This window comes from Dendrobates tinctorius, unplaced genomic scaffold (assembly GCF_039654945.1).
Source record: "Dendrobates tinctorius isolate UK_male_01 unplaced genomic scaffold, ASM3965494v1 ptg000054l, whole genome shotgun sequence".
NCBI classification, from domain to species: domain Eukaryota; kingdom Metazoa; phylum Chordata; class Amphibia; order Anura; family Dendrobatidae; genus Dendrobates; species Dendrobates tinctorius.
The window spans coordinates 16176941-16190931 of record NW_027361722.1 but is presented as its reverse complement, the minus strand read 5'-3'; the positions used below and the strand labels follow the sequence as shown (position 1 = coordinate 16190931).

The following is a 13991-nucleotide window of genomic DNA, read 5'->3' as shown; positions in this document are numbered from 1 at the left end:
TGATACAGAGGAAGGTGCAGATGACTTTGAAGACGAGGTCATGGAAGACACAGTTGTTGACCCGGAATGGCATCCATTGGGGGAAGAGGGTGCTGGTGTCAATAGGTCAGAACAGGAGAAGGATCCGCAGCAGGCATCGTCATCGCAGCAGCGGTTATCTGGCAGGCAGGCCCGTAGCTGTCAAAAAACTTGGCAAGAAAAGTAAAAGAGTTGCAGGACAGCTTGGCTAGACGGTCAAATTAGCGCAGCGTGCAAGCCCTGAAAATTTGTACCATAGTAGGAAGAGTGCAGTGTGGCACTTTTTTGAACAACATCCTACTGATGACGCAAAGGTTATCTGTAAGAAGTGCCGAAGGACCTTTAGCAGAGGGAAAAATCTAAGAAATTTGAATACCAGTTGCATGCTTAGACATTTAACCAACATGCACTTGCAAGCGTGGACGGACTACAAAAGCTCAGGTAACACATGTGTACTTGCTCCGACTGAAGTTAGCCGGCAACGCTCCATCACTTCCCCCACTGTAAGGCCACCGCTAAGCACACCACCCTCAAGAAATTTTGAGATGTCGTTGCTAGGCCAAACCAGTCAGGCAATCACAATATTTTCGCGAGGAAACACTGATTCGAGGCCATCAACACCCTCACCATCACCAACCCCTTCTCAGTCCGTCATGTCCAATGCTAGTTCCCCCATATGCAGATCTCAAGTCCAGCTCACCCTACCAGCCACTCTGAGTAGGACAAGAAAGTACTCATCCTCTCATCCACGTACACTGGCTTTGAACAACTACATTGCCAAACTGATCTCATTAGAGATGATGCCCTTCCGTTTGGTAGAAAGCGAAGCTTTCCGAGAGCTCATGGCCTACGCTGTCCCACGCTATGACCTACCCAGTCGGCACTTTTCTCGAAAAGCCATCCCTGCCCTCCACCAGCATGTGAAAGACCGCATTGTCCATGCACTAAGACAATCAGTGAGTGGAAAGGTGCACCTCACAACAGATGCATGGACCATTAGGCATGGCCAGGGCCGTTACGTGTCCATCACTGTGCACTGGGTTAATGTGGTGGATGCAGACTCCACAGGGGTTAGCGGAGGTGGAACAGTGCTGCCTAGCCCACGGTATAGGAAACAGTTGGCTGTAGGCGTTCGACCCTCCTCCTCCTCCAGAATCGAAAGCTCGTCGACAGAGCGCAGTCGCACAAGCACTCCATCCACATTTGTTAGTGTTGCACACGAGGTGTCCCACTATCGAACAGCTAGTGGTAAGCGGCAGCAGGCTGTTTTAAAAATGATGTCTTTGGGCGACAGTAGACACCGCGGAGGTACTGGCCGACTACTTGCATCGACAAACTGAGTCATGGCTGGGCAGTCTACATCTTGAGCCAGCAAGGTAGTCAGTGACAATAGGTGGAATTTTGTGGTAGCCATAGCTCTTTAAAAACTCACACACATACTTTGCCTGGCTCACACCTTGAACATGGTGGTGCAGTGCTTCCTAAATAATTATCCAGAGTTAACAGCCCTGCTCCATAAGGTGCGAAGACTGTGCTCACACATCCATCACTCAAACGTCCACTCCAGTCGTATGCAGAAGCTGGAGCGATCATTCAACCTCCCCAAGCACCGCCTAATCATAGACGTTGCTACAAGATGGAACTCCACCATGCACATGGTTGAGAGGCTGTGCGAACAGAGGCAGGCTGAAATGCATTTGTGGGAGGATACACGGGCAGGCAGTTTGAGGGCAGACATGGAATTGTCGGGTGTGCAGTGGTCAAAGCTGAAAGACCTCTGTAAAGTCCTTCAGTGTTTTGAGGAATGCACACGGCTGGTAAGCGCAGACGACGCCATCATAAGCATGAGCATACCACTTATGCGTCTGCTCATGCAAACTTTGACGCACATCAAGGATCAGGCGTCTGCAGCTGAGGAGCAACAGGAGGAGGAGGAGGAGGGAAGTCTTGATGACAGTCAGCCATTGTCTGGTCAGGGAACTGGCGTGGAGGAGGAGGAGGTGGAGGAAGAAGAGGAAGATGAGGAGGAGGATGAGGGGGATGATTATTTTGAGGAGGAGGATGCTTCTCAGGGGGCAAGAGAACATGTGGGCGTGCCAAGGTCAGGTACAGGGTTTGTGCGTGACTGGAGGGATGTGGATTTGCCAGAAAGTGCACCTCCACCCACCACTGGCAGTGCAGCATTGACACCAGGAACATTGGCCCACATGTGTGACACTGCCTTGCGGATCCTAAAAAGGGACCCCCGCATTGCAAAAATGATGAGGGATGACGACTACTGGTTGGCCAGCATCCTTGATCCACGCTATAAAGGCAAACTACACAACATCATGCCACAGGAGAACCTAGAGCTAATAATGGCTAACAAACAAGCAACTCTGGTAAACAGGTTGTTTGAGGCATTCCCAGCACACAGCAGCGGAGCTGGTTCTCCCACGAGCCGTAGTGGCCAAAATGGAAGAGGTGTTCGTGGTGCACACAGCCGAACTGGCGCTGGAGACAGGCGTTTCCTGACCATGTTGTGGTCTGATTTCTCAAGTCCCGCGCACACGACACCTAATACAGAATCGATTGCAAGTGACAGGAGACAGCAGTTGTCAACTATGGTTAGAAACTACATCGCCTTCCATATCGAGGTTCTTCCTCACAGGTCATTCCCCTTTGATTATTGGGCCTCAAAACTGGACACATGGCCTGAATTGGCACAATATGCCTTACAGGAGCTCGCTTGCCCTGCTGGTAGTGTGCTATCTGAAAGAGTCTTCAGTGCTGCTGGATCAATCCTGACAGAAAAAAGGACCCGTCTGTTGACTCAAAATGTTGATGATCTAACCTTCATTAAAATGAACCATGCATGGGTTTCAAAAGATTTTGTTCCACCTTCCCCTGATAGCACATAGGTTCTCAGAAAAAAGGCTCGCTTTTGTCCTCCTCTTCCTCTGACTTCTCCAATTCCTCCATTTGCAGCAGCTGAAAGTCCATCCTACACATCAACATATGCCATATTTTAAACCACCCGAAATGGGCTGCCCCCCCACCCCAGGCCCAGGGTCAACACCTGCCACACCCGGGCAAGTGCTGTTGCCCTGAACAGGTGTGTGGCCCCCACCCTTGGGCAACAGGACTGGCACAGGACCTCTCATAATACAATAAAGTGTCTCTGATGGTGAGGGGGCGCACTCGCCATCAGACACACTGGCGTACTATGAGGGGCCCTGTGCCAGTTACGGCACCCACGAGTGGGTCCCCTCTGCTTGCTCAGGGCCACAGCACATGCAATACTTACCTCTCACTGCTCCACCGCCGTGACGTCTTCCGCCTTTCCTGACAGTGACATTCAGGTTACAGAGCGCGATGACATCACGTCTGTATGCCCTCTACCGAAACAGTACAAGTGCAGAGAGCTTTAAAATGGCAATGCTGAGGAGTCTAGAGTAGAGCAGTGCTCAGCGAGGAGAGGTATTTAACTTTTTGAAAATGTTGGGAGCATTTTTTGGGGAGCAATATACACTGGAGAATGATATATGGGGCCTATCATACACTGGAGCATCATCCATTTGGCCCATCATATACTGGAGCATTCCAAATGGGGGACATCAGCCACTGGAGCAGCATTGACGGGGTCCATTATACACTGGATGATTAGAAATGGGGCCCATTACATATGGAGCATAATTTGGGCCCATAACACACTGGAGCATCGTCCATGGGGACCAACATATACTGGAGCATTCTAAATGGGGGACATCAGACACTGGAGCAGCATTTACGGGGCCCATTATACACTGGAGCATTAGAAATGGGGCCCATTATATATGGAGCATTATTTGGGCCCATAAGACAATGGAGCATCATCCATGGGGTCCAACATATACTGTAGCATTATGTGGAGCTCATCATATACTGTATGGAACATTATATGGGACCAATTATTCTGTATGGAGAAAGATATGGGGCTCATTATTCTGTATGGCGCACAATGTGGTGGCCATAATACTGTATGGAGTAATATACTGTCCATTTTTTGAGCTATTGTAGAATTTAAAATAGATAATATCAGTCATGTCATGTAAGCAGTGAAGTATTTTTCATTGTACTATACCTATATTTCTGTGCCGTATAGGAGCATCATGAATTGTGGTATGTGTTAAAAGGGCGCACTGACACTCTTTGGCCCAGGGCCCACGAAAACCAGGCGCCAGCCCTACCCCCCCACAACTTTAGCCAAATAACCCCCAGTTTTCAATGCATAAACTATTATTATAAAGTAAATTAAGGTTGTCAAGCTTAAGTAATAAGAATTGATGTTGTTGGCATTGAAATGGGCACTGTAGGTGTGTTTCCTGTTCTCCACTCCCTGCCGACTTTGCTTCCCCATTGACTTGCATTGGGTTTCGTGTTTCAGTCGGACCCCGACTTTTCCCTATAGTCGGCCGATTTCGTTCGACCTGACTTTTTAGAAAGTCGGGTTTCAAGAAACCCGACTCGACCCGAAAAAAGGCAAAGTCGCTCATCTCTAGTTAAAAGCACAGTCAGACATATATTTTAGTAGCCAAAAAATTGCTCAAAATTAATTTTCTGGTGAACCTGTGCACAACCTTCCCGAGACCACTGCTACAGATGTGCGTTACTTACCTGCAAAGATGGAAATAGTGAATCCCAACACTGCAATCCATTTCATCATCCTTGAATAGATCTGTAATGAAAGCCAATATTTTATTATAGTTGATCTAACTGTAGACTTTACGTCTATGTAAAACTTTAAATATAAGATAACGGGGGTCCTATAGCTAAATCAAGATCGGACCACCCTTTCTGCCGCGTGTTCTGAGATTATATTTTTTGTGATGTCTTTGAAGATCTGGATTTGGAATTGCCAGGAAAGAGGCAGAATAATACTAGGCTACTCTTTCCTCTTCTCTTCCCCCTTACACAGAGTAAATGTCACACAGCAGCCGCATCCCCCTCCTCTCCCTCCTCTCCTTAGTTCAGTGTCTTGAGTGGCTGAGGTTTCTAAACATTTGCAGAGAGCCTATAAACTGAGAAAGGTTTTGGAACAGAAAAACGGAAGTGAGGAAGATGCTATGTTCCTCTAATACACATAACTTTTAAACTTACAAAATTCTTTTTTTTTTTCCTAAAAGAAAGTTCTTAAAAGTGACATCTCCATATGGTCACTGAGAAATCCGATCCATAACGTTGTCTGATCCAGCAACTATTTATTAGTAAATAAAAGAAATAAGAGATTTATCGCTTGTTCTGCAATTCTGAAGACTTGAAATTCCATCTTATGAGACAATGGGTAATTTGGACGATGTGCAGTAACTACACAGCTCTCATTGAGGCTGCGATGATCTCAAGGTGCTTTCCAAGGTGGGGATGGCAATACCACAAGTCCTCGTAATTCTGCTTTCCTTGATCCATGGCATTAGTAACCTGTTACATAAAATATTCCTCTAGATACTACTCGGCTACATTAACCAAGAGATATCAACTGGCTTGAAAAATAAAACAGAGAAGCCTAAAGAGTCCAAGATACTAGACGTAAGACTACTCAAATTCATTTGACTGATCCACTGTAGCTAGTAGTCAGCCATCGCTCCCAATCTGCTGACTTAAGTCATCCCTACTTGTCAGATCACAGTTGGCAAAACTTGTGCATTTTGAAAGTAAAGAAAGATTGGACATGTTGTACTCCATGCCTATTCATTTAAGATCAGGCTGTTATGGGTTTACCATGACAGAGAGGAGCCAGAAGACCACAGCATCTGATTTCTCCTACACTGATTAGAAGCTATTCTCCTTCATAGGTTTCTTTCAGCAGTGCAGGGGTTAATCTTCTCAGTTAAGAGCTCCTGGAAAAGCTTTTCACACTTAGCCACTCCTCTCTACTATATAACCTGGGCCCTGGCTAGCACTCATTGTTAGGCGTCAGATTCCTGCGGCTACACAGCAGGAATCCAGAGCCTCACATTCTACTGTCTCCCATTGATGGCTCAGCAATCCCAGCGTCTCAGACGCTCCGCCCAGACCTGCTCTATTGGTCTGGTTTTTGCTGCCACCTTTGGGTCAGCAATAGCAATGCAGACTGCACAGTAGCAAATCGCTCCTGAGGCTAAGTCCCTCCGCCGCTCTACTGAGCATGCTCACGAGACGATCTCCCATTGGAGATCGGGAGTCACATGCTCAGGTCCTTCTCCTGATCTCATTGGTCCATCTCAGAGATCTGGAAGGTCCTGCACGACTATAAAAGGTCCGCATGGCCACTCGGCCATGCGCTAGTATAGGCTATTCTTGCTAGATGCGTGAATGGTGATGGATGTATGATTCTGGTGACTGACTCATTAAGATTCCCCTCCCTCTGATATGATGCATGTGGATAGGGAACTATAGTTAGAGTCCGCACCAGTCAGTGGCAAGCCATAGGCCACTGCACACCGCACCTCTACACTAGCGTCCGGTGGTGTCACGTCTCTCAAGGCACCATCGCTTAGTGGTTGTGTCTGCCGCCACGCTGCATGTAGCAGCACTTACCGGCGTCCGCAGCAGCGACGTCGCACGCACGGTAGGTCTAGACAGACACCGTCCCCTGTCTTGGAACCGTGTCCTGTGACCAGAAACCATGCGTGCAATTTCACTGAGTCCAGTGAAGTCTAACTGGCTCAGTGTATACTTGTATGTTTTCGTTACAGCGCCTCTGTGAGTTTAACAGAGTCCGCTCCGCGCTCATCAGGTGATGTTGAACCTGAGCGCATTATACCGCCATATAGCGCATCTGCCATTGTTTAGCAGCGGTTTTAACACCTACTGCACGGTGGACCCCGAGCGGCGAACGCACTTTATTATTTATTTAGTGCGTTCCGCCGTTCCTAACAAGTAGCTTATGCTGCATGGCTGGAGGTTGTTGGTTGGTGGTTTTTGTTTGAAAGGGGTTTGGTGGATTTATCTTGGACATTTGGCAGTTTTTGGGTGTGTGCTAATTCCCCTCCTTCTCCTACTTTAGTTTTACCCCATCCTCTACTCCCTGGTGCATACCTCTGTTGTTTATGTGTGTATATTTGTATGATTGGTATTTTCCTTTTTCCCTGTTTGTATTGCCTTGTCAGTCTGGTTGGTGTCACTACTACTACCCTCTTCCCTGGGCGAGGGAAGGGTACAGGAGGTAAGGCAAGGTATGTGGCCCTGGCGTCTTCACCATCAGAAGTAATCCGGGGAACAGGGCAAACTAGGGTGCCACTAGTATTAGGGACAGGGAAGGAGCTCCTACTTTCGGGACACCCGACAACAGTGCTGTGACAAACATATGTTGTATTTCAACATGCCTCATCATTTGTTTCTTCAAGGTGCAAATAATCAGTAGGTAGATCTTCCAGCAGTCTGTTCTCCTTTTCAGAGTTGCTAAATTATTTTCATTTTTTTCTGGACAAATTATTTAAAATGAAAGGACAGATCACATGTTTACGGACACATTGGAAAACCTTAATGAATCGTTAAATGCGTTGCCCTGTGAACATACGTTATCACCTAGCCATGGAGAGGTGATAACTTGGTGATTGGTGGGGATCTGAATGCAGGGATTTGCAGTTATCAACAAAATAGGGAACTTTTATCCCTATTACAGAATATAGCTGCACGTCCGACACCCGACCGCCGCCCCATTCATTTTCTATGGGGCCACTGGCGGCAGCTCCATAGGGAATGAATGAAGCCACGGTCAAGCCTACCCCTTTCCAAAATAAAGCATAAAAAGCCTCAGTTTTCAGCAAAGAAATATCTCATCTTATACGGTCAGTTTAAAGGGAATCTGTCACCTCATTTAGGCGCGATATCTAAATGATTTGCGTCCGGTCCAATGGGTGGTGTTTTGTGTCCGTTCCTCCACCCCCCCCTTGGCCGCTGTCGGCAATATTTCAGGTAATTTCCATACTTGGCCTCCATATTACACGCATGCGCATTGCAATCTGGACTCACGCACACGCAGTAAGCTTTGCCCAACTGCGGGCAAAGCCGAAAAGCATTAGTGCGCATTCGCCAGTGAACTACGTCCCGGAACACACCGAAATACTTCCAGGACACTACTTTCAAGTCCACACTCACTGCATCAAAACAAACCTACTTCTCATTTCTCATATCCTCCATGTCTCACAACCCTAAACAGCTATTCAACTCTTTCAATTCTCTCCTCCATACCCCAGCACCTCCTCCCTCTCATCTCAGCTGAAGATTTTGCCTCATTCTTCAAGCAGAACATTGGCAACATAAGGCAAAGCTTTTGCCTAAAGTTCCCACATCCTCTCCTCATAGCTACTCACCATCCTCCTCCAAAACCAGCTTCTCCACTGTAACAGTAAATCAACTTTCCACATTACTCTACAGATCACATCTCATAACCTCTGCACTTGACCAGATCCCATCCCACCTCATCCCAAACCTCACCACAGTCTTCATCCTAAACCTAACCCATCTCTTCAACCTCTCACTAACAATTGGTGTCTTCCCCTCATGCTTCAAACTTGCCTCGATCACATCCATCCTCAAAAAATCCCTCCCTTTACCCATCCTCTCTGTCTAGATATCACCACCCATCACTTCTGCCTTAAGCATCAAAACTACTTGAACAACAAGTTCATTTTGAGCTGTCCTTCCACCTCTCCTACAACTCCCTCTTCAGTATCACCTCTATGCTGATGACACAGAAAAGGCTGTCACTAGGAATTTCAGGGCCCCAAACTGGCAAAATTGTCGGGCCCCTTTGAGATTCCGCCAAGGTTCCACCCCAGCTCTACCTCCTCCACCCCTCAAACCTTCCATAGTCCCACTTCCCACTCATGGAAAAACTCCTTTTCTGAACTACATCCTCAACAATCACACATTAACAGTTACCATTGAACAGTATATCACATACATAGCCAGCAGCTTTTGTTTTGACAAAAAGATTTTTTAAGCCACCACCACCACAACAAGGTAGGCTCATTTGGCCGGACCCTACTCTACTCTAACCTATTAAACATTTCTTAAAATACTCAATATTCTTTTTAGGTATATTTTAAATTATTTTTCTTTAAGGAAATATGCCACATACATTTTTTAAATGATCAATAATACCACTTATAGGAGACAAATACCATTACACTATGGCTGGACCACATATTACCACCACATAGTAACCGAATACTACCACATACAATTAACAAATACCATAACACCTTGACCAGATGACATATTACCACCACCTAGTGACTGAATAATACCATGTATCTCTTTGGACTGGATAATACATTCTTAGCCTTACTAACCAGAAGCCCACAATATCTGTCCTATATTTCATCTTTCTTCTGTGCTAGATTTCTAAAGCTGAACATGGATAAAGCAGAATTCATAATTTTTCCCTCATCTTACTCTACCCAGTTCCACAAGCTCGCTGCCTCAGGGTTATCCTTGACTCTGACCTCTCCTTCAAACAAAATATCTAAGCCCTATCCACTTCCTGCCGACTCCAACTTAAAAATATTTCCAGGATCCGTACATTCCTTAATCAAGAATTTGCAAAAACACTAGTTCATACCCTCATCATCAGCAACCTTCTGCGTTGTGGCCTCCCCTCTAACACTCTTGCACCCCTCAAATGTATTCGCCTGAATCCTGCAGCCTGGCTAAACCAACTGCCCTCCAGCTTCTCCTCTCTCCCTGACTGTCTCACCATTACCCAGAGACTCCAGTTCAAAACCCTAACCATGCCATGTAAAGCCATCCACAACCTGTCTCCTCCATACATCTGTGACCTCGCCTCCCGGAACTTACCTGCATGCAACCTCTGATCCTCCTTCTCTATTCCCTTCTTATCTATTCTTCCCACAATCGCATAAAAGTTTTCTCCCGCGCATCACCCTTCCTCTGGAACTCTCTACCCCAACATATCAAACTCTTACCTACGTGGGAAATCTTCAACAGGAACCTGAAGATCCACCTTTTCCAACAAGCCTACAACCTGCAGTAACAACCAATCCACCAAACCGCTGCATGACCAGCTCTACCCTCAGCTACTGTATGTCGGGGTATGTAATAAATCTGCCCCTTTAAGCCCCCATGCTGCTACTGTACATGTATGTATATATGTATATCATTGTTGCGTAATATCATTAGAACGTGTATCTATTATGCTGCTGATTAACCCATGCTGTTTGCTGTAGCACCATGTACATAATAGGGACAGTGCAGTTAGTGTTATGGCCAGTAGATGGGGGCATAGAGTTCATTACACTGTAGATGGAGATACAGTCATATGTAAAAGTTTGGGCACCCCTATTAATGTTAACCTTTTTTCTTTATAACAATTTTGGTTTTTGCAAAAGTGGCGGATCCTCTTTTAAAGGGGGTGTCCCATTAGGGAAAGCTTTACATACCTGAATATTGAAATCACAGCAGGGAGTTTCCCACTGGGCATTTCCCGAGCTAGATAGGTGAGTTGCTGCAGAGGAATGTTCTTTTATATGCTACAGGACAATGTATTATTCATGGATCAGAAAACTTCGAAACTAGGACTCCAAGCATTCAGTGACAGCAACAAGCCGTCAGTCATTTTTTTTTTTTTTACCCTAGTGATAATCCATGTGCTTTTCGACAAAATCAGTGGTCTGACTGAGTGCACGAGCAACTCCTGCTGAAAGGAACACCATAGATGACCTGGCAGCAAAGGTTTAGTCCCAAAACAGATCTTTGGGCCTTGATGAAAATTTTTCATGAGAAGACAGGAAGAATGAGCCTAAAGATCCAACAGTGGCCAGTGTCAAAATTCCAAGATTACGAATGTATTTTTTTTCTTTTTGTTTGTTTGATTTTTAATAATGATCACTGTCAAAATTCGAAAACATTTTTTAAAATACGGTATATTTATCATAAAAACAAATTCAACCCCTTCGTGACGCAGCCAGTTTCCCCTTTTGCCTTCAGGTTCTTTTTGAAGGTTTCCATGGTAGGTGAGAGTCTGATATGTTGTGGTAGTGAGTTCCAGAGTAGGGGGGATGCGCGGGAGAAATCTTGTATGCGATTGTGGGAAGAGGAGATAAGAGGGGAGTACAGGAGGAGATCTTGTGAGGATCAGAGGTTTCGTGCACGTAAGTACCAGGAGACGAGGTCACAGATGTACGGAGGACGGAGGTTGTGGATGGCTTTGTATGTCATGGTTAGGGTTTTGAACTGGAGTCTTTGGGCAATGGGGAGCCAGTGCAGGGATTGACAGAGGGGAGAGGCCGGGGAATAGCGGGGGGACAGGTGGATTAGTCGGGCAGCAGAGTTTAGAATAGATTGGAGGGGTCCGAGAGTGTTAGAGGGGGGCCACAAAGCAGGAGGTTGCAGTAGTCAAGGCGGGAGATGATGAGGGCATGGACTAGGGTTTTTGCAGATTCTTGGTTGAGGAATGTACGGATTCGTGAAATATTTTTGAGTTGAAGGCGGCAGGAAGTGGAAAGGGCTTGGATATGTGGTTTGAAAGAGAGATCAGTGTCAAGGATAACCCCGGGGCAGCGAGCTTGTGGGACTGGAAAGAGTGGGCAGCCATTTTCTTTAATGAATAGGTCCGTTGGGGGGGGGTCACGTGAGATGGGCGAAAGATGATTAATAATCACATGGTCATAAGTATTCAAACCATTTGCTTAGACACTCATATTTAAGTCACATGCTGTCCATTTCCTTGTGATCCTCCTTGAGATGGTTCTACTCCTTCATTGGAGTCCAAATGTGTTTAATTAAACTGATAGGACTTGATTTGTAAAGGTACACACCTGTCTATATAAGACCTCACAGCTCACAGTGCATGTCAGACCAAATAAGAATCATGAGGTCAAAGGAACTGGCCAAGGAGCACAGAGACAGAATTGTGGCAAGGCACAGATCTGGCCAAGGTTACAAAAGAATTTCTGCAGTACTCAAGGTTCCTAAGAGCACAGTGGCCTCCATAATCCTTAAATGGAAGAAGTTTGGGATCACCAGAAGTCTTTCTAGATCTGGCCGTCTAGACAAACTGAGCAATCATGGGAGAAGAGTCTTTGTGAGAGAGGTAAAGACAAACCCCAAGATCACTGTGGCTGAGCTCCACAGATGCAGTAGGGAGATGTTTGCCAAAAAACCACATGAAGGACTCCCAGACTATGAGAAATAAGATTCTCTGGTCTGATGAGTAGAAGGTAGAACTTTTTGGTGATAATTGTAAGCGGTATGTGTGGAGAAAACCAGGCACTGCTCATCACCTGCCCAATACAATCCCAACAGTGAAACATGGTGGTGGCAGCATCATGCTATGGGGTGTTTTTTAGCTGCAGGGACAGGATGACTGGTTGCAATTGAAGGAAACATGAATGCAGCCAAGTACAGAGAAATCCTGGATGAAAACCTCTTCCAGAGTGCTCTGGACCTCAGACATGGCCGAAGGTTCAACTTCCAACAAGACAATGACCCTAAGCACACAGCTAAAATAACAAAGGAGTGTCTTCAGAACAACTCCATGACCATTCTTGACTGGCCCAGCCAGTGCGCTGACCTAATCCCAAGTGACCATCTCTGGAGAGACCTGAAAATGGCTGCCCACCAATGTTCACCATCCAACCTGAAGGAACTGGAGAGGATCTGCAAGGAAGAATGGCAGAGGATCCCCAAATCCAGGGGTGAAAAATTTGTGCCATCATTCCCAAGATGACTCATGGCTGTACTAGCTCAAAAAGGGCTTCTCCTCCATACTGAGGAAAGGATTTGAATATTTATGACCATGGGAGATTTCAGGTTTTCTTTTTTAATAAATTTGCAAACATTTCTACATTTCTGTTGTTTTTTAGTCAAGATGGGGTGCAGAGTGTACATTAATGAGAAAAAAATGAACTTTTTTGAATTTACCAAATGGCTGCAATGAAACAAAGAGTGAACAATTTAAAGGGGTCTGAATACTTTCCATACTCACTGTATGTGATCTTGTTTTTGTTATTTTTGTACTTTTAAATGACACCATTCATTTAGCCACATAATGTACTGGAAAACGGGAAAAAAATTCCAAGTGGGGAGAAATTGTGAAAAAGAATGCAATTCTGACCTTGTTTTTTGGGAATTGTTTTTACGGTGTACATATTGTGGTAAAAATGCCCAAGTAATATGATTCTGATCATCAGTACGATTATGGTGATACCAATCGTGTCCAGTTTTTTTTGTTAGTTTAGTGATGAAAAATAAATCAGAAATTTAAAAAAAAAAAAGAGGTTGAGTCATCATTCTTCGAGACCCGTAACATTTTTATTTTTTGGTTGATGGAGCTGTGTGACGGCTTACTTTTTGCGGGCGAGACAAAAATTTTTCCTGATACTAGCTTGGGATAGATGTGACCTTTTGATCGCTTGTTACATCATTTTTTGAGGAATTACAGCAACTAAAAAAAAAAATGTAATTTTGGCGGTTTTAATTTTTTTCTTCATTTTCATTGTTTACTGATTTATTTACGGTAATCATTTTTATATTATAATAGCTCAGACTTTTCTGATCCTGGCATTATCACATATGTACATTTGTTTTATTTTTTAATATCTTTATTTTTAAAGGGAGAAAATGAGGGTGATTTGAACTTTTATGAGTTATTCCTTTCTTCATATTTTTTAAAACTTTTTTTCACTGTTCTTAATAGTTCCCATAGGGAACTTGAAGCTGCGATTTTTTTTTGATCACTTGTGTTATTTACAGTGATGCTACAGCATTGTGGTATATAGCTAAAATTACGGTCTCCTTTGAAGGATACAAAGAAGCTTTGTAATGACAAGCATGGGGGTCTTCAGCAGACTGCCATAGTAACCCATCGATCACGTCACGTGAGTGCCAAAGGGCGCATGGAATGACGCTCCCCAATGTCGGCGAGTGTTAAATGCCACTGTCAGAGTTTGACAGCGGCATTTAACAAGTTAACAATCATGGGCAGAGCTTCGCTCCACATGTAATTGTTA

At 45.1% G+C, this 13991-nt stretch overlaps 1 protein-coding gene across 2 annotated transcripts in view; it reads right to left on the bottom strand.

Moving 5' to 3' along the window:
• Positions 1 to 13991, bottom strand: part of CD86 (CD86 molecule) — a 114960-nt gene that overhangs the window by 89823 nt on the left and 11146 nt on the right. For both annotated transcript variants that reach the window (XM_073577151.1, XM_073577150.1), the window contains one exon: positions 4654 to 4714. In XM_073577151.1, coding sequence (XP_073433252.1) covers positions 4654 to 4702 — 49 coding nt within the window. In that variant the 5' untranslated portion in view covers positions 4703 to 4714. The remainder of the gene's footprint in view (positions 1 to 4653; positions 4715 to 13991) is intronic.